Raw genomic sequence first — 25,049 nt, forward strand, 5'->3', positions numbered from 1 at the left:
TAATGAGCACTTAATCACTTAGTCAGACTGAGTGAAGTATACGTGAAGAGATATAGTATTAAGCTTATTTTATAAACCTTTAAGTAATGCATTTAAGACAAAATTTTGGGGTTACTTCAAGAAAACAGGGAAAAGTATAAGATTAGGTGTAATTCGAAACTCGTGCCACTCCACTCTTAAAATTTCTAGTAGCTGTGAGCGTTTTCATGTGTACCTGGTGATCATGGGAACATATTTCATTGATTTATTGCAATGTAAAATAATTGATACATCCTATTTATGGGGATATCTCATTCATTCTTCTCTGAATAAATGCTGCAGTATGAATAAACCAAAAAAATTTTAAACCCCCATAAATATGCAAAATAAATCATTTAAATCAAGATCCATGATTCTTGCGATTGATTGTAGAATTCAGTTTAGGAAACTGTTGCAACCAAAAATTTACCAGCTTCCACATTAATCTCCATCCTCAATTTGTCTCTCAGCCATTACCAGCAGTAACCAAGACCCTCTCGTGCATTTCCTGCTGTTAGAAAAGCAGTTTTAGAATTTCTGCATCATCTGTCAGCATGTGGACAAAGGAGTATTAGATGGTATTAGATTCTTATAAATTTTTACATTACAAAGCTACCTAATATTTAAGTGCTTTAAAAAATCAGAAAACGTAACTTTGCAGGGTGCATTTTGCCACTGTAATCACGTTTCCCTAACAGACACATAAGAGCTATTGAAACTTTGAGGAAGGAAAGAGAAAAAAGGCTGCAAAGATACCAAAGAAGCCGAAGTCTGAGTCCTCAAAAGCATTTGAGTCTGTTCCAGACTCTGGATCCAAGTCAGAGGGATCTAGATCTCCCTAGCAGACGCCGAGAATATCTGCAACAGCTGAGAAGAGATGTGGTGGAAAATACCAGGTAGGGCATTAGAAACCTCTCTTTTGGCCTAATGTTCATTAGCAGTGTTCACAATGGGTCCACATTAATGGTTGTTACTGACATCCAAGACTTCTGTGGCAGAATTCTTCTCAATATGAACACATTAACCTTTGGCATAGAAAGTGTTTTCAGGAAAAACATGTGCCTGATTAAAAAAAAAATTAATTAAAATCTTGTGTCTAGTTTTATTTAAGTAACAAGTGTCCAAAACAAGTGTCTAATTTATTATATGTGTATGATGAGGATAGCCAAGTATTCAGTCTGGACTAATTAGAGACCAATCTGTCATCTTACTACTTCACTAACTTAAAAGCCACATAGAATTCAGTTTCATTTCAGTTCAGAAAAGTTCTGCAGCACTTCACCATTTAGAATTTCAGTTTCTCGTTGCCCACCATATCCCCTAACAACTTTTACTTCCTTTGTGGTCAGGAGATAGTTATTTTTCCAAAATAATAATCTCACATGTGATATGCCAAAGCCCTGACCTTAGATCATATGGACAGCTGACTTAGAAAACAGTGCAATCACTGCAATAATCTCAGTGGTAAACTAGACTTGCAGTCTGAGTAGTTTTCCAAGGCTAATGTCCGTTCAGCCTTTAGTAAGCAAAGAGAAACTTTTTGGAGGCCCATGTGGTGGGTTTCACTTGCTTTTCTGGCAAACTTTCCTGTTCCATGGTGAAATACGGTTTTCTCATGGTATTTTGTAGGGGTGACAAAATCTCCTGTAATTATGTATGTTTCCCCTTACTTGCCTATTTTTACAGAGTTCAAGAACCAAAAAGAAGAAGCATTCAGCATCCTTCAGACATTGAACTGTTGCTCCGAGACTACCAGAGGGCACGAGAAGAAACGAAAACTGAAATTGCACGAGCAAGGGACAAACTTCGGGAGAGAGCAGAGCAAGAAAAAAGACGTATAAGGGAACAAATATTTTCTCAGTTACAGAAGGTGAACATTATATCAAAAGTATACATAATCTTGAAGTTTTCGGTATTTTCTTTTTATGTCTTTTTTATTTGGTCTTCTGGGCTAGCATTGAGTAGTTGCATTGGTAAGGTAAAACCTTCAGTCTTTAACAACTACATTTGACCAGCAAGTTAAGTCAGCAGATTGAGAAGTAAACAAAGAGCTAAAGCTGGGACTGAGAAGAGACCTTTTTAAAAAAAATAGCTTTTTCCCCTTAGAAACATCCTAGCACTGGTTTAATAGCCTGGACTCTTGTATGTGAAGAATAACAACAGCAAAAGCTGCATCTTCCCAGACTGCCAAGTTTTGCAAGGTGATTCACTCTATGGCTTACATAATCCTAGTCTTTCAAACAAGTCTGCTTATTTAATACTTTCTGTAGGGCAACTGTTTTTGTCAACACTCCTTGAAAGAAACTGGACTTCTTTAGATCACTCCTCTTTCATCTTTCAGGCTGTTATCACTGATTTGACTAGCTGCTGTGCACAGAAAGTTTTGTGTGGGCTTTTTTGTAATACTGTGATACCTATTACAGGAAGAAGCAAGGCTGAAGACTCTTGCAAGTACAAGCACTTTATGCACAGACTCCAGCCTCAGCCTCTCCTCTGGCCCAACATCTGGTTACAATAGCAGTAATACTGCTACATATACTGCAAGTAACTTCAGCAGGCGGGAAGGGCAGGTGAGAAACCACTGGTCTGTGAGATAGATGTCTCCAGATGCTTCAACAATACAGACATAATGCAGGAACAGAGACCTTTTTCGAGATGATTTGTATTCTGTCACAGCTACTGAGCAGGACAAGTTTGCATCACGAGTACACAGATGGGTGACATGGGGTGGAAGGAGCATTACCATTAATTGCAAAGGACACTGACACTTTTATTTTTCTGCGGGGTTTTTTTGTTACACATAGATAAAAATCAAATAGTCATTATTGTCAGTAATGCCACCCTCTGTCAAATATTTTAGAAACAACAAGCCTTTTCTTGTGATAAACCTGACAGAATCTGATATTCTCAGTGTGCCTCCCTCAATGATACATGCATTGACTTAAGAGTTTCTGTGTGTTAACATGGACTTTCCTGAAGTTACTTTTGAAGTATGCATCTGTGCTAGCTCCTTACATTTTGTTTGCTAAATTTCCTGAGTCAAAGTATCATTTCATAACTATACCTTATGATAAAGAGAAGCTTCCCACCTTGTAAGGCAGATTTGCTACTAATATTCCACTGTTTATGTAACACAATTTATTTTTCCCTGTTCACTCCAAAAGCTCCCACTTCTGCACTATCTTTCTTAAATCAGGTTTCTTCTGGAAATACATTGGTTTCAACAGACACACGAGGTCGTTCAGCTGTTAGAAACAGTCAGCTTTATATGTCAGAGCAACTTCAGAAGGATTCAACATTTGGTAAGTATATCGTACATCTGCTTATGTCTGAGTTGTATCCCAAAGCCTAATGACATTTCTCATTTATGCAAATCAAAATCTAATTTGACCCTAGGTATTTTGAGGATGTCCCTACCATTACATGACTTCAGAAAAATACCATCAACCAGTAGCCAGAGCCTGCTTAGAATTTATTGAAGAAGTAAATGGTGATTTGTTCCCTCTAAAATTGGTCTTTTGATGTTGTAACATCAAAGTACAGCATTCTGAGACAATATGAGGATAATGCTGTGAATGAAGGAAGGAAGCACAGGGGGGCTAAAGCTGCATGTACAATTCTACAGTCATTGCAAGTTATTTTAACCTCAAGACTTAAGTTGCCTATTCTTCCTTAGGTTACTTTATTTTCTTATATGTGGTAAAAATTGTTAAAACTTGAGCAGTGCAAGATGTAACTTGGTGTAATTGCCAATACACAGATTGTCTAGACAAGGGATGTTATCAGAACCTCATTAAGATCAGATGGACTGGGGGCTCCAATGGAGGACTGAAGTCCCTACAATTCAGAATAGTGGTGGGTTTCCTTTTAATTTTTTTTATTCCCCCACGGCTTTTTTGTTTCCTGCAGAAACCAGAAGAATTCAGCCACCTCTTCCTTCTAGTAGCACCAGCTGTAGGTTCACTCATGGATTAACTATTTCTGTCAACTCCTCTTCAACAAAAGGATACCAAGATTTATCCAAACACATCTTGGCTAATGCTACCACTGAGGTAAGTATATAAGCAGAGTTTTCACTTATTTCTGCATCTCCTTGTGGAATTTGTAGCAAAAATGGGTGGGAAAAGTCTTGTTCTGCGTTGCCAATAGTTACCTATTTGTCAGATACAGAGAGGCACACACTGAACAATTTTAAAGCGTGGGGAAAAGTGAGCCAGGCTGCAGCCATGGGGTGCAGATTGTCGCCTGTTAGCTGGAATGTTTGAGTGAAGTTGGTGTCATTTGTCATTGTTTTCTAAGGTAATGGCAGCATGCTCTCATAACCTGAGGAACCTCTACACGTGCCAAGCAGCAGCTGGGTGGAAGTAAGTTTATGGCATGTCTTTATAATGGGTAGGCCTTTCTCTATACCTGGCCCTTGTGTGCAAATACTTTTGTCTTTGACAGATACCAATGTACAGAAAAAGAGGTGCAGGTGTACTACAAAGTCTTCCCTTCAGCAACAAGGCATGGGTTTCTGGGAGCAGGAGTGATAGAAAGACCTCTTTCCTATGTGTGGGGACTAGTGAGAGATCCTTGCAAAAGGCATCTGTACGACAGATCTATCAATACAGCTCGAATACACAAGAAGGTAACCAGCCACATTCACCTGGGTGAGTATCCACACAAACGACTGACCACTTTATCATCAAGATGGACTTTCTCAGCTCAGGTTGTCAGCCAGGAAGAAATTTAGAGGCATCTTATTTCATTTATTCAGGTCCGAATAAACATTTTAATTAGGAAATATAGGAACTTCAGCTTTGCAAGACTTTTCCAAAATAAGGATTAATTAACACATCTCGCTGAGAAGTACAACTAAAGTACTGAAAGTAAAGATAAACCTGAAGTGGCTTGGAAAAGCATTTTAATGACATTACAGCATATTAACTAGAGCTCTGCTTCCAGGCAACAAGTCAAAATAAAATATGCATCTGCATTTAAGGGGTAGGGGAAAATTGTGACAAGTTAAAGTTGTCCAAGTCTAATTCCCCTTTTTTGTTGTTTTGGGTGTTTTCTTTCCCCAGTATATTTAGTGACCGATACCTCCCTATGTTACCTAAAGCAACCCCGGGATTTCTGCTGCATTACTGTAGAAGCCAAAGAGGTAAAGTGAACATTCTCTCTGAAGCATAGAGGAGTAATTGTTCTGATATCCTCGTTCAATGACAAAGGAGAGAAAGAAGTAAAGTTCATCTTCCTATTTCCAGAAGTGCCAGTGTAACAAAAAGAAAAGCCATGTCAATATCACACAAGTGAATTAAGTATAAAACGGTCTTGTGAATGACAATTGACAATCAAAGCCCATCAGGCAGTAATATAAGTGTCACACAGTCTATTCTGGTTAGAAACATGCAAGATTTTGACAAAAACATATTTAATATATCACATGAGAAATAATATTTCTCATTAAAAGAGCTCTTTTTAAGTAAGTAATATGATAAATATGCCTTATGGCAAACAAAGATATTACTGTTTGCACAAATATATTACTATATGCATAAGAAATTTTTCAAGTTGTCTCCTTTATATCTTGTCACATGCAGGAGAACTTGTCTGTCCTGGCTATTCAGTCTGTCTATGATGCATCCATGCCTCATCCTTGTAAAGAGGCAGTGAGGGGAGAGATTTTGCCAAGTGCTTGGATACTGGAACCTGACATAGTGAATGGAAGAGATATCACCAGAGTTATTTACATGGCACAGGTAAGATTTTGCTGTATGTCCAACTGTGAATGCAAAAAGCCTGTTACATAGCAGAACACTTAAGAGCTGATAAGTAACAAAAACCACAGTCCTTATGCTATGCTCCATGAACTTCATGAAGTGACCATAAAAATTACCTCTCTTTCACACTGTTATCTGGCATGATGCATAGCAGTGCATGCTAGACAATCTTATTAGGATTGTAATTAAGCACACATTCCCGAGTTTTTACAGCATCTAAAGCTGCTTCTTTGGATACCCAGCTTTTCTGTAAAGGTTCATTAGCAGTTTTAGTGTATGTTTTGTTCTCACGTGGCAAGCCATTGCATTTTTGTCTTACTGTGGGCATAGGAAGTCTACCTTGGGTTATACTATGTTAAAAAATGTCTGAAAATACTTGTTATATTTTTCTAGCCTAAGTCATTAATTCTTTACAGTTAATAGATACAAAGAGAAGTAAAGATTAGTATTCCAGTTAAGAATAAAAAAATCCCACCATCCATTTCTTACAGACTCATCTGAAAAGTAGGCTCTCTTTGAGACAGTGGAACTTAGTATTTAAAAGTGTCCAGAAGAAAATGCCATAATGTGTAAAATTTATTTAAGTGCTTATGTAGAGATAAATGACATTGCTCCTTTAAAATCACCTATTTAAAACTTTTTAAAAATACATTTTAAAAAATATCATTAATTAGTATATGAATTTTACAGTGCATATGTAAAATATATACATGCATTTTAAAATTTTAAATGCGTTTTATATTGCCTTTTAGTATATGCATATATGTTTTCAGTAAGACTATGTGTCTCAAACTAGTAATATTTAATCCAAGCTCAAATTCAAAAGCAATGTGGGTCATACCTGCTAGAAGTAACATTAAATAACAAAGCTTTGAAAGTCTATGGAGTATTGGGAAGGGAAAGATACAAACCACACAGTAATGACAGCATTTGGCCGTAAACTACTGTTTTGCTTAACGTATACTTAGATACATCAGAGCTATTCCAGGCTGGAGAAGTGTTCTGCTGAAAAACAGGTACAAACCCCAACATGCAGCCTCTCTTCTAATTCCTGCAGGTGGATCTTGGTGCCCCAGCTATCCCTGCAAGGCTCCTGAATTCCATTGCAAAGCGGCAGCCCCTGGTGATTGCTCGACTGGCACATCTGCTTGCTAGTTAGTGTTTGGTACAAACACAGACACTTCACAGCTGCTGACATTTCACAAGGAGACATAAATGTCAGTAAAGGTAATGGAAAAGGCTGGCTCCTAAGGCAGCCACCACCAAGCCTCACTTCAGGAGCCTTACTGCTAATGCTGGACTATACGGAAATATAGTCAGAGAAAAGGATCATTTGTTTTAGCCAACGCTGCTTAGAAGAAATGCAGCAAGTTAAGCTGGGAACCTATCCTAGAGACGGCAGTGGGAAACCTCCATGGAACAGCAGAAAGGTGTGCTGTCTTTATAAAGAGCAGAGGAAGAGACTTTGCTTTACAATAGCCAGCATCTTAGAGTGTATTATTTAATTTCTGTTTGCAAGCAGTGATCAGCCTTCTTTCTTTCAGTAAGATTAGACTGGAAGCAGTACACATATGGCTTGAGACCTTTTACAAGCTCTGGAGCAGAGCTGCAAAGCTACTTTCCAATGTTGAGATAAGTATCAAATGCAGAATTCCTAACTGTGTAGCTACATCATTTATCTTAGCTAGCTGCCTATCCTGTCTTCCCCTTGAGAAGTTAAAGCAGCACAATATCCACTAGTCATCCAACATCCTGGATAGATTTTTCTCATGTAATCGGCTGTCTGCTTGCAGCCAGTGTAAGGTGTTTCAGATTGCCCACTACACTATGCAGCATCAGTGGAAACCAACACACCTCAGGACAGTTTTACTGCACTGCAGAATCAGGTGCTTTGAAATAAAGAAACCAAACAGACAGTTCCAAACAGTGACACTTTGTAATGACTAGGGTAATACTCAGTAATCAGCTTGTTTCTAGAATTTAAATCCTGCAAGTAAGAGTAGCTCCAACATTTTTCCACAATGGCTTTTTCTATTAGCCCTTCTACACGTTTACCCAAATGCATTAAGAGCTGAAAATATAGCCTGGTCATAGTCTTATCACACTTCTTTGTTCATAGCATGACCAGCTGATCCACTGCAGCAAGTATAGACCCTTCCCATTCAATTACCTCATGGGATTTCTGTTGAACTTAACTTAGTCCAACAAGCCTGCTGTCAGGCTTTACATGTTTGTTCAACATACTTCCTAGTGGGTTCACATATTCCTTAATTTAAACAAAATCACAACTAATTCAAATATCCAAATAACTTCATTTCATTCTTCAGCACAACAGTACAGAATCACTTTAGATATACCTAAGCAATAAAAGCTGCTATGTTATGCATTCATTAGCTCAAAAAAGCCCACATTATTCAAGAAGCTCTTGCACTTTAAATTTGTCGAGTGAGAAATGTGTATTCAAGCATCCACCTTACTGGAGTCAGTGCCTGCTACTTTAACATAGTTACTTTCAGTAAAAGGTGCATTTTCCCAGCATATGGTGACGTAGCTGCATTTCCTACCTTTGTTCAAGAGCCAAGATCTACTTTTACTATATCTTTGCACAGGTGTAATTTTGGCTCGCAGCTTCTATGTTACTTCCTGTTACTAATATTAAGTTTTAAATGAAAGGACAATAGCTATTTTAAATTGATACTTAAGAGCAATTTTGATACATGCCAACCTAAGGCTTCCCCCCTAAACTAGACCAGGTAGTATAACAAAACTTTTCACTTAGAAATATGCTTTGTTTTATCTTTGGATAGTTGTGGTTACAATCTTAACACCAGTAGATTACTGTTCTTTTTTTTGGTGAGGCTCAGCCTCTTCCTAAAAGCCTGCCAAACTGAGTCACAGCATGGCTCACTTGCAGCATCATGCATTTTTTTCCATAACCCCTCAAGGAAGAAGTTTTCGGCTAGTGAGAGAAATGACAGATTTCCTTTGGTGGAAACCCAGAAGGAAGAGCAAACAAGGCGCTACATTAAAACCCTAATAAAAACGAGGAGAAACAGCAGCACGGTGTATTGGGTCTGTCCCCAGGGCTGGTTTCACAGATTTCCACTAAAGATTTGCTCAGTGCTTTGCTTTTTTTCCCTTTTACTTTGGACACGGCACTAGTGATAAAGCAATTTTTGTAGGAAAAACATCTAGGGGGACTCCTGTTGTTCAATGATGCCAGTGCCTATGAAGGATAGTGTCTTATTGTACAGTGCATCAGATGTTTATTTTTATATATACTTTTTTTCCTACGTTTACAAATTAAGTTATTTATATATGCTTGGTTTGAGCCGTTTTTATATGCTATCAAAGCTAAGTTTTATTTTTATTGGTATTGAATTAATGTAATTTTTTTTTAATACACTCTTCAATTAATACTAAAAAGCCTATTTATATAAATGTTTTCTTTTGCAAATACAATATTTTATGGTACTTGCTAATGTATGGCATTGGTTTGTTTGGAAGGAAGAAACAAAAACCCAGCAGATATTGAATTTGTTAATCTACAACAGGCAAAACCCAACTTCCTGTAAGTTCCTGCTGAGCAGCAGATGATCAAACCAATTGTATTGAACCACCTAGGGTTGCATCTCTGCTCTTAAATCAAGGTTGCTATTTTCATATCCACAATAAATGGTATTTTCTACACAAGAAAACGTGCCCCACATTATTTTGCTCCAGCTATTTTTCCATCCAGTATAGTTCCACAGATGGATAACACAAGGGCAAGCTTGTGATAACAGCTGTGTGTCTCCCACTTGCCTGCTAAGGAATGCACATTGAATATGAACTTGTGGCACAAGAGTTAAACTTGGGTTCTGTGACATATGTCTTGTCCCAGCAAAGGGCTGGGTTTTTTTGGTATTTAAAAAAATTACATTGGCTGGAGCTTCTTCCTGAGTCCTGTTACACAACTCCCCTGACCTGCACATTCAGAAGAAAGTTAATATAACACTGTTTTTCCTAATTTTCTTTTGAGAATTGTGAGTTTGCAGTAGGGAAGACTCGTAGAAGAAAGGCCACAGACTCAGACCTGCCTTTCTGTGAGCTCTCTTCTCCCTACTGCTCTCCTGCTTGCAGCACCGCTGGCACTACAGTTAGAGTAGAGCACAGGGAAGAGGTGCAATACCTGAGGCACTGGCACTGAGAGGAGTCCACCAGCCCAGTGGGACTGCAGAGTTGTGCATCCTCATGAGCACAGTCCCACTGCTGAGTGTCCACAGGCAGAAAATCAAGTGCTATACAATTGCTCCTAAGGTTTGGTTACAAAGTCAGGTGTCTGGATTTACAGAGCAAACATGGCTGGGTACCATGGGGTTCCCAAGAACTACAGTAACTGCATTAAGTCATAAGAACACAGAAACAGAGGTGTTTCTTACCTGCTGGGTCCCATTGGAGAACTGACTGTCTCCTGGCCCACAGGGCACAACTGTGTTCTTTGGATGTTGTAAACTGCTCCTGAGACTTGGCCACCTTTTAAATAAATCTTCCAAACATGTTGTATTAGAGAAGGATAATGTAGGTATGTTGAGTTCATGAAAATGGCTGGAGCAATGGTATCAACACAAACAGTTTTACAGTACCCAAATAAAATCCATGCCAGAGCCCAGAGCTCCTTTTTTTTTTGTCCCACTGCCCCGCCTCCCTCCCCTTTTATAACAAAGTTCTATTTCAGTAGAAGCAAAGCAGCAGCAGGCTGGATAGCAGGTGTTACTGTACTTTCTCTGCCCCATTCTTTGTGGCAAGGTACCTGTTTTGTTCTTCACCCTAGTACAAAGAGGTTATATATTGACAGCTTGAACACAAGACAAGACATTTAATAATGTTTATTATGACAAACAGCAATTTCAAATGAGATCTGCAGCAAAACAAAACATAATAGCCTCAGGATGCAGGTATGGCATGATATGGTGTACTTGCTGCTTCAATTTGTATTCCCATGTCTTGCTGTATGTGCACCATGGCCTACTTTTAGGGACTCTCTCCTTCATTCACATCAGAAAACCCCTAAAATGAGCAATGCAGATGGAACATGCCAAATCTTTCAATACAGGGCTTAGTAAACAAGACAAGTCTTAGTACAGTTCAGACATTGATGTGCCTCTATGGTTTCTCTCTCTGTATAACATAAATTTTAAAAGAAGCTACACTTCTGCCTAATGAATCCTGTCTGTGGTTTTTCTTAAATCACGGACTCCAAGATGTTCCCTTTTCTCACCTTATACAAGGAAGAGGTTTGTTAATTACCAAGCTAAAAAATCCTGGTCTTTACTTTGTCTGGATGTTGTTCTTAAACACAGAACTTGCTTTCTGGAAAAACCTACACTAATAGGACACTCCTAGACAAAAGGAAGTAATGTCCTCACTGCTACCAGGCAGTGGGCAGGAGATCCCATGAGATAGCTAATGAGCATCTAATCATATTCTGCTAGTCACCAGCAGTCCCTGCCACAAACCCCAGTTTAAGGAAATACTTGGGGAGATCATATCCTTGGTGATGATCTGCCTGGAAGGGCAGAAAAATACCACTGTCCTCCAAGAAAAGGACTCCTTTCAAAATCTGCTCTCCAGGGTGCATCACAGTGCTTTTTCACTACTTTGTCTGCTCTTCCAGGCTGTAGTTTTCTTGCTGCAGCACCTCCTGACTGAAAAAAGCCAAACTCAAGGCAAGAAGAATTATAAAAACCAGTGGATAGCAGCCAGATGCCATTTATGTTCACATACTATAAAAGTGTCTTAAAAATACTGTCTTCAGTAAAAAATATAAACAGATATTTTCTCCCTTATTTCTATTAAAATCCCTGGGAAATTACAAGTTCTGTTTCCAACAAGAGACGGAAAACCACTTTAGCATCTACATCCTTTAACAATAATGCCATTGATGGTCTGGTGTATTTAATATGATTTAACTTTTAAAATGAGTCTTAAAAAATTAAAATCAAACCTTCAACATTGAGCTTACATTGAAAAATAAATATAGGCACATCTCTGTGTCATATAGGTTCACATTGTCCTTCCCCTGACAGTAGAGGCTTTCTTACAAGATAGCATGAGAAATCACATTGACTTAAGAGAAGAGACAGACGCTAAGGAACCGCCTCTCTGATCACAAAGACACTTGTCCACTTGAATTGATTCCTGGGTTTGGTCGCAGCCTGTTGCTGCACAAATAAAAAAAGTACCTATAAGTCTAAAGAACAGCTGCTCTGAGCCATAATCAAGGTGCTTAAAGGACTTTTGACTTGGAGATCCATTTGCTGATGTAAATCCTTCAGCATAGTCACCACAGCAAATGTCCACGAACAGAAAGACCAGTGCAGGTTTTGCAAAGTGACCCCTTATCTGCAGTATGCTCCCAACAAAGAGCTCCCAATCCTTCAGAAATTCTAAAAATCCCATTTGCGTCTTCATTAGTACTTTTTGCCCACAGAGTCCACCTCTGCTAACTTTGTGCGGTCACAGTACCTAGAGATCGTCTGGTCAGCTCACAAGGGTTAGTCCTGAGCTCCTTTGTATGATGTTCTGACACAAATACTCTGGACAGCATTTTCAGGTCTTTTAAGAAATCCTGTAACAAACAGATACAAACCAGAGAACCCTTACTAACAAAAGTCAACAAAGAGGCCTACTTAATTTTTCTAGTAAAGAACTTTAGAAGGTTTAACACATTGATGGTTTTCCAGTGATGACCCTAGATGAGCTACAGAACTGACTGCAAAGATGAATGCCTGTAGGTCTGCATGTTCAGTCTCCCACCTAACACCCACACCCTTCTCAGAAAAGATCACTGCCACAGTTTAAATGGTTCAACATCTCCAACATGCAAGTGCTCACCAGCCATGAAATACTGCCATTTTTAGCAAGGCATTTGGGTGGTTCCCTACATTTTGACTGTAGCCAGAATAGTGTGACTCCTCTAGAACAGTCTGACTCCTCTCACACTCTAGTGGTAAGAGGCACAGGGTTTTAAAGTGCACTTTGGGTCAGTTAAAACCCTTCCCAACATGTCATTCTCAACTGGAATGCAGCAAGCGCATTCAGGCCTGAACTGAGAGCTGGGAACTGGGCCAGCTGGTTTCCAAACTGGTTTACAGTTTTCTTGGAAACATTTTCACTGCATGGGCAATGTTGGATTCACACAAGTACAGATTTCAGCCAAACAATAGCAACAGTAACAAGCTTGCTAGAAGCCAGTCCTTGGGCTGCATTAAGCAGGAATGACAGACAGGAAGGTTATAGGTCTCACCTATATGAAACAGAAATATAAGAATTGGCTGTTTATATAGCTTTACTTTTTATTTCACTTATTTTTCACACACATCTAATTACTTACTGAGGGCCAAGGGAGCTCTTCAAGGCTATGCAGGCAACTCTCTATTTCACTAGTTCTCATTAGTTCATGTTCTACAAGACCATGAAGCAAGAAAAGGAACAAATCCCACTGCAGAAGAGAAAAAAAATATCAACAACTCAAAAGAAAATGGATTTTTTGTTTGTTTATTTATCCATACACAATTTGCATTTTTCTTTGGGATCAGAACGTGGCAAAAAGAAGCAAACACATTATTTATCTGGGTGTGACAATGAGGACAAGAGCAACATCCAAACTGAGTGAACAAAATTCTTCTAGTTCATACATTGTGTCCTACCATAGAGTCTCATAATTTCCAACTCTCAGTTTACCAGCACACCAAGTATTTAATTCCTGCCTGTTCAAGAACAGCTTGAAAAATTATTTCCTCATTATGAAATAAGCTGGTTTTAATTTGCAACTAAATAGGGTGATTTTCAGCTTCATAGCTGGAGTGTTTATAGCATCAATATGCATGCAAATATGAAAAGCAGATAAAAGACACAAGAATGCAACCAATTACAGAGTCAGGTGTGCCCAGTCCTCACCACATCCCAGGCCAAATGGTGCATTTTGCCATTTGTTCCTAAATGAAACTGTACCTTCCTGAGAGCCCCCCAGAGAGGTATCAAACCCTGACAAGTAGCACGTGGTCCTCTCTTCACTACCCCTGCAGAAACAGCACCAGGTAAGAGCAGAACAAGCCCCACTGGCCTCGTTCACACAAGCCATCAGTGAACACTGTGGGCAGGCAGAACTCACACAGAGTATCTGACCGGAGCAGACAACTGGCAGCTCCACAGATTGGAACAAGCTTTACCTCTCGCAGCTTAACTTCTGCAAGGTAACCAACGTTCTTCTTGCTGAAGATCAGCTGCACAGGAACAGGTGTCCCAAAGTCCTCCTTCCAGACAGAGAGCAGCAGTTTTAGAAGGCCATAGGTGGGATCATTCTTTACACACAGTCTCTCGGGGCTCTTCTTTGGGGATTTGATTTCAAGACTCAGAGGAACACGATCTGAAACTGTGAGAAAAGGATGAAAAATGAACTTCTACTACTGCATTGTTTCTTTTTATAGTCATCATCTTGGTACAACAGCACACTTAGTGAGTACAAACCAGTGAATCTAAGAGGACTGGAGTTTAGAAATATGCAAAATTATGAGCTTTGAAACTATACAGACAAGTATTACATAGGAAGAGATTTATACTCCTCAGTCAAAGAATACCATTTGGTTGGCACATAGCCCCAGGTCTTGAAAGACAACTGACCATATAAAGGTCAGTCTAATATTTAATCAAAGAGAACCTAGGTGTTACTTCCAAGGAGAGAAGAGTAATACAGTAAAACAACATTTAAATCTATAAACAGATTGAATAATGTCCATAGCTTAGACTACAGGCAGAGTTACATAACTTCATACAAGAGAAATTAAAGCTGAACAGTGTTTAACTGCAGCTAAACATAGACAGATGCAAGATATGACATCTTCCTTGGCACAGTCTAATTGAATGGGGCGGATTTAGACTGCTGCCCCCCAGAATAAATTTCACAACACTGGATGTGAACTGCCTTCCAAAAAAATGAATTATGTATAAAACTTCTTAAGGAGGTTCTAAACCCAGAAAATGAGAAGACTGCCCATTAAAAAACACCTACATTCAGATCACAAGCTAGTGCTGAGAAAAACATTATATTTACACATTAGAGCAAAAGAAAAAAACCAAACTGAAAATGCTCACAGAAGTCACAATACACAGGAAACAAGTTATTTCCATTCTTTAAAAAAAAAGAAAAAAAGCCATAAAAACATAATTTAATGGAAAAGGCCCTTACTTTTATGAAAAAAAAAACGAAGTCACCCACAATTTTTCAGCAGCAGAAATACTGGAAAACATATCCCATATTCAAATGAATGTATCAATAAATAAAAAACAATGGAGATGTGAACAAGGTCTGAAGGATGGTTAGTCACTGCACAATGCTGAATGTACATTCTGCAGAACGTAGAAGGGAATAAAAGCAACTACTCAAATCGACAGAAAAAATCTGCTGACTCAGTGACACCAAAGTGAATCAAACATTCACGAGCTCTAAATACTTCAGTCTCTGATCTCAAGGATTTAAGGGAATTTTAATAACAGACTTCAGTCTTAAATAGCTTATCATGACTGACTTACCCAGCAAAGAAGCCAACTCAACAGAGCACTTTGCCAGCTGCTGTTCTGATGTGGGACACATGAACTGGAAAACACAAAAAAACCCTGTATCTTTTTTCCCCGTATTACAAACTGGATAAAACAGGCTTCACAAGGGATAAAAATAACTAAGAAGAGCAGGCAATTTACAGCAAGAAGCACAGGAGACCATTAAATACTGAAAAACAAGAAAAGATCATATATGAAAAGGGGATCCACAAAGGCAAATTAAAGTAACAAGCAGATCTACATAGTGTAAAAAAATGCAGTGCAACATTGCCACATTTGAGCTCAAACAAAAAACACTCAACTGAGCTCAGCTGTGAGGCAAGGCAAACTAATAAGTTTACAGGTATTGAGACAGCTCTAAGTCTCAAAGGGTTTTTTTGTTGCTTTTTTACATTTTTTACCTTTCTGCATTGAAGTGTCTGACTCAATCTTCCTAGCAAGCACTCCAACCAGACATAGTCAATCACTTCACCCTCATCCCGTGGGCCCACAGCAACACAGAGCACATCCTTGGTGAAAAAGACAGCAGTAACTCACATATTAGTATCCTTCTCTTCCACAAACAGATCTTTGGACCTATGACACAGCAGTTCATAAGTAGCCCTTGGGTTTTCATTAAAATAAAGCTAGTACATACTTTAAAAAGACAGATTAAAGCTGAATTTTTCACCACCTTACCAAGGTATGATTTTCTATGACAGCTCTCATTAATGTTATGAAGTCAAATTCAGCGATGGCAACGAGTTCATCTTCCTTAAAAATACTAGCTCTGAAAGCTCTAGATAAATCTGACAGTGCAGCAAGCAAGTTCAGGGTAGAAGTGTTGGGAAATCCAGAGCCCTCTTAGATTCTCAGGGAACCTTCAGCGTCAACACAACTTATTCTTCTGTTTTTATTTTAGCACAAGCAAGAAAGCTTTAAAGAATGTGAACTTGTTCCCACTCAATTGCTGGGAAAGCAAAGACAGTGATATCCAACATTACTGCTCAAAAAGACAAACAGCTGCAAAAAAAGAAAAAAAGAGGCAGAACACATAAAGGTAAAAAAGTGAGGTGTTCAGAATTCTTCTTTTCCTCATGGTTTACATAGGTTATATGATTGCAAGATTTTAACAAGAACAGTGACTAGTTAAAAGCCTGGGAGAAATAACCAAAATGTAATTTAAACCAGCTTGAATATAAAATTGCTTGGATCTAAGGCTAAAATTCAGTCCATATCATCACCCTCTTTCAAAGATATTCTGATTCCCCCTAATTATAACTGAATGAAGGTACATTTGCAGACTGGCAAAAACCTTTCAATAGATCTGTACAGATTCATCTGACACTTAATTCAATAAAGAATTCCTGGTGTATAATATGCGATAGTTTACCAAGTTCTACAGACTTGAAAGGTCCAACAGAAAATACTTACTCTAAGCAGGGTCCAGGAGATTATCCATAAAAAGAGTAGGTCACTGTTTTGATATGCTGACTCTTCAGCATACAACTGTACACAACACTCACCACACTACAGTTTCCATGCTAAACATATCAAGAAGGCCACACTGCCAATGCTACCAGAAATCCTGTATTTGAGACAGTACTCCTAACAGGGAACTCTGATCAGACAGCAAGAAGGTGGTTAAAAAATACCTGAGCACTTTCCATTGTGCTTCCTAAACACTCCCCGCAGTCAGTTCCTTAGAACCAAAACATTCTCTTAAAAAAACTTGAACAAAAACCCACAAAACAACAACAAAAACAAACCATAAAAATTCCATAACCAATGAACCAAAAAACCACGAATGTGAAAAACAGAAAGGGAGTTGGGGTGAGCCAGGAAGTGAACGCTATATACCTTAATCTCATTGATGACTTGAGAGGGAAATGGAGCACAGTGCTGACAGCCTGGAGGGCAGTCCCTTCTCAACTCCAGAACATCCTCACTGGGCAAGGGAAATCCTGGGACTTTAAGCATTCTGTTGAAGGTTGCCTTCACTTCTCTTTTGATGAGTGCTACAGAGAACAGGGAACAAGTCCTGTCTACTTCAGTTTTTCTCTCCAGTGAAACACAGAATTGTTTCCAAACACTATTAACCTCTCACACCGAGGGCCATGGCAAATAAGGAAAAAAGACAGTTTACACTTTCAAACCCCTCTCACTCTGACCTCCCACTATATTTAATGGGCAGAGGCACACGTGGAGAGGGTGTGTTAACCCACAGCTTTAGAAGGTAGCCACACATTACTGCCAGGTACCACTGGCAACTCATCTCATTTCCCATCAAAATATTTCAGTCTGTTTAAAAAACACAGTAGCTAAACCAGGAGGCAATGTCAAAGCAGAAAGCTGATTCAGCAGGACCATATCAGTTCAGCCACTGTGCCCATGAAAGCCATACGTCTTCCACCAAAATAAGTTTTGATCAACATCCAAAACACTAAACTCCTGTGACTGCAAATGGTGCTTGAATATTCCTCGCCAGACTCTTGGCATAATCTCTTGAAAAAAATTGGTTTTCAGAGATTCTGAAGAGTTGCCAGAGCAGTATTACAGAGTAAAAGCACCACACTTCAGCCTGCAGAAAAGACACCCAGTCCAAGAGGTGTTTGTTTTACAGAAGATTTCAGTTCTCTGTACATGTAAACCATAAGGTGGCTTGAGAGAGCAGTTGTCTAGCATACATTGGAAGTGCTAAGACAACTTCAAAATAGATGACATTTCCAGAAGGAGCTTTCCCTAGAATTCCTTCTCACCATCCTACGAGACTCTATAACTAAAAATCACTTCCATGGGCCAAGACTGAAAGACCCCTGAATAAGATTCTTAGAGCTACAAATCATTCTTCTTATTCCTAAACAAGGAGGGACAGGGTAACTGCACACTTTCTGCTAAAAGAAAAATTAATATGATCAAGTACTTTATAACAGTATCTGTCCCTTGATCTCAGAAAAAAAAAAATTACAACGCACAGGTTAGAAGCCCCAGCTCAAAGTAAAAGGACTCACCTGCAATGTTGGCAGAGAGCCAGCCACAGGCTTTTTCAGTAGCCAGTTCCACTGCAATGTTTTCTGCACTACTTAAAACCTTTACAGGGAGGATAACAAGTGATAGGAGATTTACTACTAGCCACAGCACTACAGTCAGTGAAGAGTCAGAAGGAAGTCTAGAGGAAAAAAGCTTAATTTTGGCATGCAACGAATTAACAGAGCACCACCACGTCTGTGGGAACTGCTAGTTTGAGCAATATGAGTGACCCATTTTGATTTTCCAAACCTCATCAACTCTTGTAGAAGTTGATGCTAAAACAAAAGCATTATCCTTGCAAGATGAATGCAATTTATATAACATTCTAATCTCGACAGTTACCTATGAGCTAGAGTATCACTTTACCCAGAATATGCAAGGCAGCCTGGTAGAAGTGACTCCCCTTAGCTATCAGTCCTCCCATGAGGGCATTAATAGGTTCCCTTGACCTGAGCTATTAAGGGATAAGATAAACAGCAACGGAAAAATGGTAACAATCCAGACTTAAAGTCAGGGCCTTTAATAAGTTTTAATGAATATACATACTGCTGCAGATGTCTCTTCTGGCAACAACACCCTTACTGCCTCAGGACCTTTCTTTTTGCAAAATCTACAAAAAAAGAAAGAAAGCATGGCACAGGATTCTTGGACAACAAAATTCTTGGACAACACTCAGAGGTTCATTACATGGCAATGCAATAAATCAGACCAAAAGAACCAGACAAGGAAAGGGTAATTACAAGCCACCAAGCTGCAATATCGGTTTTCCAAACAGGGAAAATACAATAGCTGCAGTGGACGTCTGTGTAGAGCTGGATACAGAGGGACACACAGCACCTTTTCCTTCCCACAAATACAGTATTAACTGGTTGGAGGCACAGCAGACCGTCACTCTAAGAAGAGCAGAGGTCATAGTTTATAATTACCAGAACCTGAGCATGACAGGCCAAGCTAAATTAGGCTTATAGATTCTTCAGTAAGAAGAGATGGGAAGGCAGAAGTTTAAATAAGTTTTCCTCCTTACGCTCTGCCTTTGATGAGTGCCTCGGCCCCTTCCTCATAGAGATGAGTGCACACCTCTTCAAGAAGTTTGTCATGACTAGCAGCATCCTCCTTCACTTTATCTTGCAACATGGCTTCAGCCCTTTGAACCAACTCTGCTACCAGTGTTGCCCTGTAAAAAAACCAAGAACAATCAGACAGACCGAAATCAATGCAAGAAAAAGCGCACACTAAGTGTACCCAGCTGTTCTCCTCAGTTTAGGGGGATACCCATCTCAAGTGCAATAAACAACTCTGCTAAAAAAGAATCAATCGCTGTATTTAGTTCTGTACCATCTCCTTGCTCTGTACGCAAGGAAGAAAGCGGCAATGAAGATATCAAAATAAGATATCAATAAGATATCACTAAGACTCAACAGTCAAAAGCCTTAAGATTTTAGTAGAAACATATTTGATTACAGGTATACTTTCTGGCAGCAATGCCCTTGTATGTTCAATGGACAGTGCTCAGAAGTTCAGAGATGTCAACAGCAGCCCAGTACAACCAGTATTGCTTATGGGCTGATACCATTTAATGTCTTCAGCAAGTTGGACAATAGAACAGTGCAAAACCCCGAGCAAGCTCATGAGTGACATGCTGGAGGGCAGGGCTGCCACACAGAAGGACTGTGAAAAGGTGGAGAAATGGGCAGACAATGAGGTGGTGACTGTGCACTGTACAGGCTGGGGTCTCCTGGCTACGGAGCAGCTCTGCAGAAAGGATCTGGGGTTCCCAGTAGACAAAGTGAGTTGGCAGCACCTAAAGAAGGCCAACATTATACTGGGCTGACAATCGCAACAGTGCAGCCAGCAAGTCAAGGGAAGTTACCGCTTCCCTCACTGCCAAGAGGCTGCATCTGAAGTAGTGTGTCCAGCTTTGGGACCTCAGGACAAGAAAGCCATGGACAATTTGAGAAACTGCCAGAGAAAAGAAAAAAACCATTAAGATAATTGGGATGCTGGAACATGTGGCCTCCAAGGAGACTGGGGTAGTCAGTTTCATTTAGCCCGGAGAAAAGAAAAAGGTGAAGGGAGAAGGAAAGGCTACAGAGAAGACGCAATAAGACTCTTCCAGGGAGAGCACAGCTAAAGGTTGACTGGCCATATGCACAAGCTGGAACAAGGGATATTCTAATAGGATATAAGGAAACATTTTTCACAAATCCTGGGAAAATTAAGCACTGGATGGTACTAAGAGGTTGGCTGAATCCCCATCCTTAAAAGGTGGAAACTTTTCCAGTTGGAAAAGGTGTCAATAAACCTGATCTAATCTGAAAGGTGGCCCTTCTTTGAGCAGGAGCTTGGATGCAATGACCTCCAGAGGTCACTTCTGATATGAGATTTTCCTATCATTAGCAAGAATGTTCTGAAAGGGATATAAAGTCTCAAAATGCTGCATTATGTTCACAACCAAGCGCCATACCTCTTTACACGCCTCCACTCTACATCTCTTCAAAAATTCCTCTCTGTGATGGCAATAAGACATTTCTGGTCATAGTTTCAGGTAGCCTTGGTGGTCTGCTATGCAGTATACTCTGAGGGAAGCTTTCTTTCCCCCATACACACAAGTTCAAAGGATCAACTCTTTGTCTCATTATAATGTAAAGTCACTTCTTAAGTCACAGAACAGATTACCAGCACTTACTTAATGTGCTTAACACAGTTGGATCCCACCCTCTCTGCCACAAATTCAACTGTTCTCCGTAGGGAAGAAGGCTGGTTGTGGAAGAAGGCCTGTTCCAACTCCACCTGTTCAAGAGAAAGTGCTATAGTTGATTAGAGCACTCCACCCAGATCCTTCTCTCATCAACACAGGAATGGACAGAACTACCATCTGGAAATGTACTAAAAGGTACACAATCTGCCTACACTAGAACTTTCTGCTACTGCAGCATTCATCATCCCTGTAAATTAGTTACTCCCTATTCCCTTTTAGCCATTTAACCCAAGTTCGTTATCAGGGTTTCTGAAGCTACAAAAGCAAATGCTCTGTAAAGGGAAGAATGGGAGAGTTCTGACAGCACCTACTAATAATGAGTCACCATATAGGGCTTGTTTTGGAAAGAAAGGATCCTGTCTTCTAAATTCAGGTTGGTAATCCTGTAGGCTCCTACACAGGTTGTTCTTTAAGCAGAAAGCATGGCTACAATCTAACCAAAAGAACGTATGAGAAACATACCAACATTTTATATTAAAGAAGAGGGAGAGAGATAAACAGACTAGTTGTTCCAATTGCAAGAATGTTTACTGAAGTTATCTGGATTTCAACACCCACATGGTATCCCAGCCACACAACTGTAACAGAAAAACAGGGAGAGAGGATACCTGACTGTTAAGCACAATGTTCCCTGCTGCCCAGGTCCATTCTTTTCTTTCCCTGGCATTAGGATAATACTGTGTACAAGCAATTTCTCCTGCCCCGTTTCCCCTTCTGACTCCCCAATTTTATTACCTGCAGTTTCCGCTGCGTGACAGAAGCCTTGGGTGCTAAAGACTCTGCAGCTGTGGGAGTGATTTTTCTTATAAAGCCACCATTTTTTGCTCCACTACCAGCCACAAAAGAGGCAAGTAGTTTACGCAGCTCACCTGTACAGGAAAACATGCAAAACCAGACATCATTGCCAAAAGCAAGGGGAAAAAAAAATTAAATCAAAACTCAAGAAAGAGAGTTTCATTTTGCCAGTCCTGTTCCCAGAGCAGATTCTCTCTACTTCTATGAAAGTGGAAGTTTTAGAAAAGCAGAGGAGTATCCCCCACATTTAACTGGCACGGTATAGCAAGGCAGGCAAGGCTCTGAACAGAAAAGAGGAGGCTTCCAAAAAAGGGTCCCTAGCACATTGAACTTGTTCAGAAGGATCAGGGAGCAGTCATTTTTATACATCGCTTTTTAGTGTGGCAAACGAGAACTGTAAAGTCTACAAGGACAACAAGGCAAGCAGAGTTACACGAAATTCCACCAGGGGCAGGAGAAAATACCAGAGGAAAAGCTTGATGACACGTTCAACTCCTAGAAGATTTCACGATGAAGGTTTAACATAGTTTTCCTACTAAGTCCCAAGAAACAGAGCACCATCAGACCATATGGGGCTCTATTATCTACAGAGAGGAATTTTACCAATGGCAGACAATCCTAGGAAAAAACTCTCTCAAACAACAACCTGACAAAACACAAGAGCACAAAAGGATTCTTCCCCTCTGCCTGCAAGCAGAAATATGCTCAAGGACCAAAACATTCCTTGCAGTACAAACACCTCTTCCTATATCTAGGATGGAAAAGGTGTATACTTACTTACTCCTTATAATGTTTCTTTCCAGCTTTTTAAGGATGGCTTTCCTTGTTCCTTTGTATTCAAGCCCTGTACATCACTTATCCTGACTATGTAGCCTCCCTCCCCCAGCTTCACCAGATAGTATTTACAGCTCCATGAGCTTCTGCAATAGAGCTTTTTATCAAGGTTGATTTATACACAACTGAGACCTGAAGTTATGAGGAGGGGTAAGAAAGATGATCCAAGGACTTACAGTACCAAAGGACAAATACAAACAACTAAATAAATTTTTAGAAAGTACTAATATATTTTATTTATATAGCAAAAATAAAAAAAATACTCACCAAGATAGGGACAGCAGGTATAAAGTAACTGCTGATCCACCAAGGGTACAGAGTCCTGGTGAGAAAAAGAAGGAAATGCTGAAAGGATACTGCAGGAAAGAAACAGTCTTCAAGTCAGAAATCCCACACATATGGTCACAGGAAGGTTTCAGGGCTGCCTTTCCATGAAAACAATAACTGGATTCCAAATACACAGTAAAATGATGAAGTCTGCAGCCCAAGTGTTCAGTCAATCCCTGTAACACAGAATGAGCTGCTCTACCTTTTGTTAGTGTAGCTCAGCCTTTGCTCCTGATCACTGTGGAAGTAGGGCTGAAAGCTGCTGTTTAAAGAAGGGAACCAGGACTGTTGCCACAGCTCCTACTCATAAGGGAGAAACCTATCCACGGAGGAGAATATATGAGGCCCATCTGCTATGCATTACCCTGCACAAATGCCTTGCCCCAGACTCACTGGAACACCACGTTGTGGAGTCATGTCAGCCCAGTATGACACAGCACAGGCAGGGCCCTGGGAGGAAAAGGAACTTCAGATCCCACCCATAAAGGCGGTGTATCTTAGCAAATATACTCCTCGCTTTTCAAGGAATACTGTGTATCCCTTTGCATGTCTGGGAGTTATCTGAAACATCACACCTATAAACTCACTTGCTTTTCTGCATGTTCATACTATTTTCAGTTCATCTACCCTTTATCACGTAACTGGAAAACAGGTGACCCCAAAGACAGTAACCTTACTCATACAGTCCCATCTTACTATTTCTGTTTACAATTACTATTACTTATTTCTGGGAAGAGCTACAGTTCTATCAGCTCCCCTTGTACTGCAATAATCAGTGAGTAGGAAAACAGCACCTGATTCTCCAGCACAACTTGGCACCTGTTCTGCAAACTATTGCAGCAGGTGAGATGGCTCCTGCCTGACAAAAAACCTAGAGCTGTAACACAGAGTTCACAACCCAGGATGAAATGCAATTGAGACGCTTGGACAAACTGTGGCATCACATCCGTTGTCCTACATATTCTCAATGCAGCTGCCCTGAAGCCAAGTTCCTGATAAGATCTTAAAACTCCTGAGGATGTGGTAGGTCCATCATCATCCACAGATTCAGAGGACATGGTACTGCACTAACTCACCAAAGCCTGAGCAGATGTCACAGTATCCATCATAAATCTCTCCTGCCTGTCGTCAGTGGTAAAAAACAACTCTTCAGGGACTGATGGAACCTGAAACAGAAAACTCAGCAGTTACAACCCAAACAACAGTCAGTAACTTACACTGTTTCTGATAAGAGGACAGTGAAACTCACCACCCTGCCACCAACAAAAAAAACCCAACTAGTACTAAAGATCCACTCTGCCCTAAGCACCTTTCCATAAAATTAAATATTTCGTTTGATCACAATAACAGAAGTCACCTTCCTTACCCTCCCGCTAACACCATGTTTCACATTTCCAATACATTCCCACTAGGTAGTTATCTTGCTTCCAACTGGAGGCACAGAATAATTTTAGAAGTTCATCACACATCATCCCTTTATCAGACAAAAAATTCCCTAACAATTCAAGGCTGACAGCAAGCTGACAGCTAGCACTCCATCTTTGTGACAAGAGTTCTAACAGGAAGCAGCTGTCAATTTGCTTACAAGGATGCAGATTAATAAGTACAGAATGTGTTTCAGATAAAATTAGAACTCCTTTTGGAAAAAAAAATGTTGCTTTACACAATTTCATTAATGGAAAATAATTCTCCATTAGAATACAATTGTTCTTTAAACCCCACAAAACCCCACAACAAAACAACAGACTACTATTTTGCATTGGTTTAATTATTTCAATACTACTTTGGTTCTTGGTGGTTTTTTGCTTTTTCTTCAGGGAAGAGCTGTGTGCACACAGGAGACTCTACCTGAAAGAGCCAACCCAGAACTGCAAGGATCAGCAGCTTGTTCAGGAAACTCATCTTCTTATCTTCAGAAAGGACCATTAACCTGCCATGCAGCA

General features: G+C 39.8%; 2 protein-coding genes across 3 annotated transcripts in view; one reads left to right on the forward strand and one right to left on the reverse strand.

Annotated features, from left to right (window-relative positions):
* Nucleotides 1-9,476, forward strand: part of STARD9 (StAR related lipid transfer domain containing 9) — a 98,665-nt gene extending 89,189 nt beyond the window's left edge. For both annotated transcript variants that reach the window (XM_027706901.1, XM_027706905.1), the window contains 10 exons: nt 717-914; nt 1,705-1,888; nt 2,442-2,588; nt 3,215-3,320; nt 3,928-4,070; nt 4,318-4,382; nt 4,465-4,670; nt 5,085-5,164; nt 5,604-5,762; nt 6,841-9,476. In XM_027706901.1, coding sequence (XP_027562702.1) covers nt 717-914; nt 1,705-1,888; nt 2,442-2,588; nt 3,215-3,320; nt 3,928-4,070; nt 4,318-4,382; nt 4,465-4,670; nt 5,085-5,164; nt 5,604-5,762; nt 6,841-6,942 — 1,390 coding nt within the window. In that variant the 3' untranslated portion in view covers nt 6,943-9,476. The remainder of the gene's footprint in view (nt 1-716; nt 915-1,704; nt 1,889-2,441; nt 2,589-3,214; nt 3,321-3,927; nt 4,071-4,317; nt 4,383-4,464; nt 4,671-5,084; nt 5,165-5,603; nt 5,763-6,840) is intronic.
* A 701-nt stretch (nt 9,477-10,177) lies between these two features.
* Nucleotides 10,178-25,049, reverse strand: part of CDAN1 (codanin 1) — a 35,443-nt gene continuing 20,571 nt past the window's right edge. The window contains exons 15-28 of the mRNA XM_027706915.1: nt 24,955-25,036; nt 24,183-24,272; nt 23,047-23,101; nt 21,886-22,019; nt 21,079-21,182; nt 19,417-19,566; nt 18,939-19,002; nt 18,374-18,452; nt 17,223-17,380; nt 15,785-15,892; nt 15,357-15,420; nt 13,997-14,199; nt 13,159-13,266; nt 10,178-12,393 (exon numbers count right to left, since the gene is read on the reverse strand). Coding sequence (XP_027562716.1) covers nt 12,268-12,393; nt 13,159-13,266; nt 13,997-14,199; nt 15,357-15,420; nt 15,785-15,892; nt 17,223-17,380; nt 18,374-18,452; nt 18,939-19,002; nt 19,417-19,566; nt 21,079-21,182; nt 21,886-22,019; nt 23,047-23,101; nt 24,183-24,272; nt 24,955-25,036 — 1,525 coding nt within the window. The 3' untranslated portion in view covers nt 10,178-12,267. The remainder of the gene's footprint in view (nt 12,394-13,158; nt 13,267-13,996; nt 14,200-15,356; nt 15,421-15,784; nt 15,893-17,222; nt 17,381-18,373; nt 18,453-18,938; nt 19,003-19,416; nt 19,567-21,078; nt 21,183-21,885; nt 22,020-23,046; nt 23,102-24,182; nt 24,273-24,954; nt 25,037-25,049) is intronic.

This window comes from Neopelma chrysocephalum, unplaced genomic scaffold (assembly GCF_003984885.1).
Source record: "Neopelma chrysocephalum unplaced genomic scaffold, ASM398488v2 Primary Assembly neopelma1_24, whole genome shotgun sequence".
In the NCBI taxonomy this organism is placed as follows: Eukaryota; Metazoa; Chordata; class Aves; order Passeriformes; family Pipridae; genus Neopelma; species Neopelma chrysocephalum.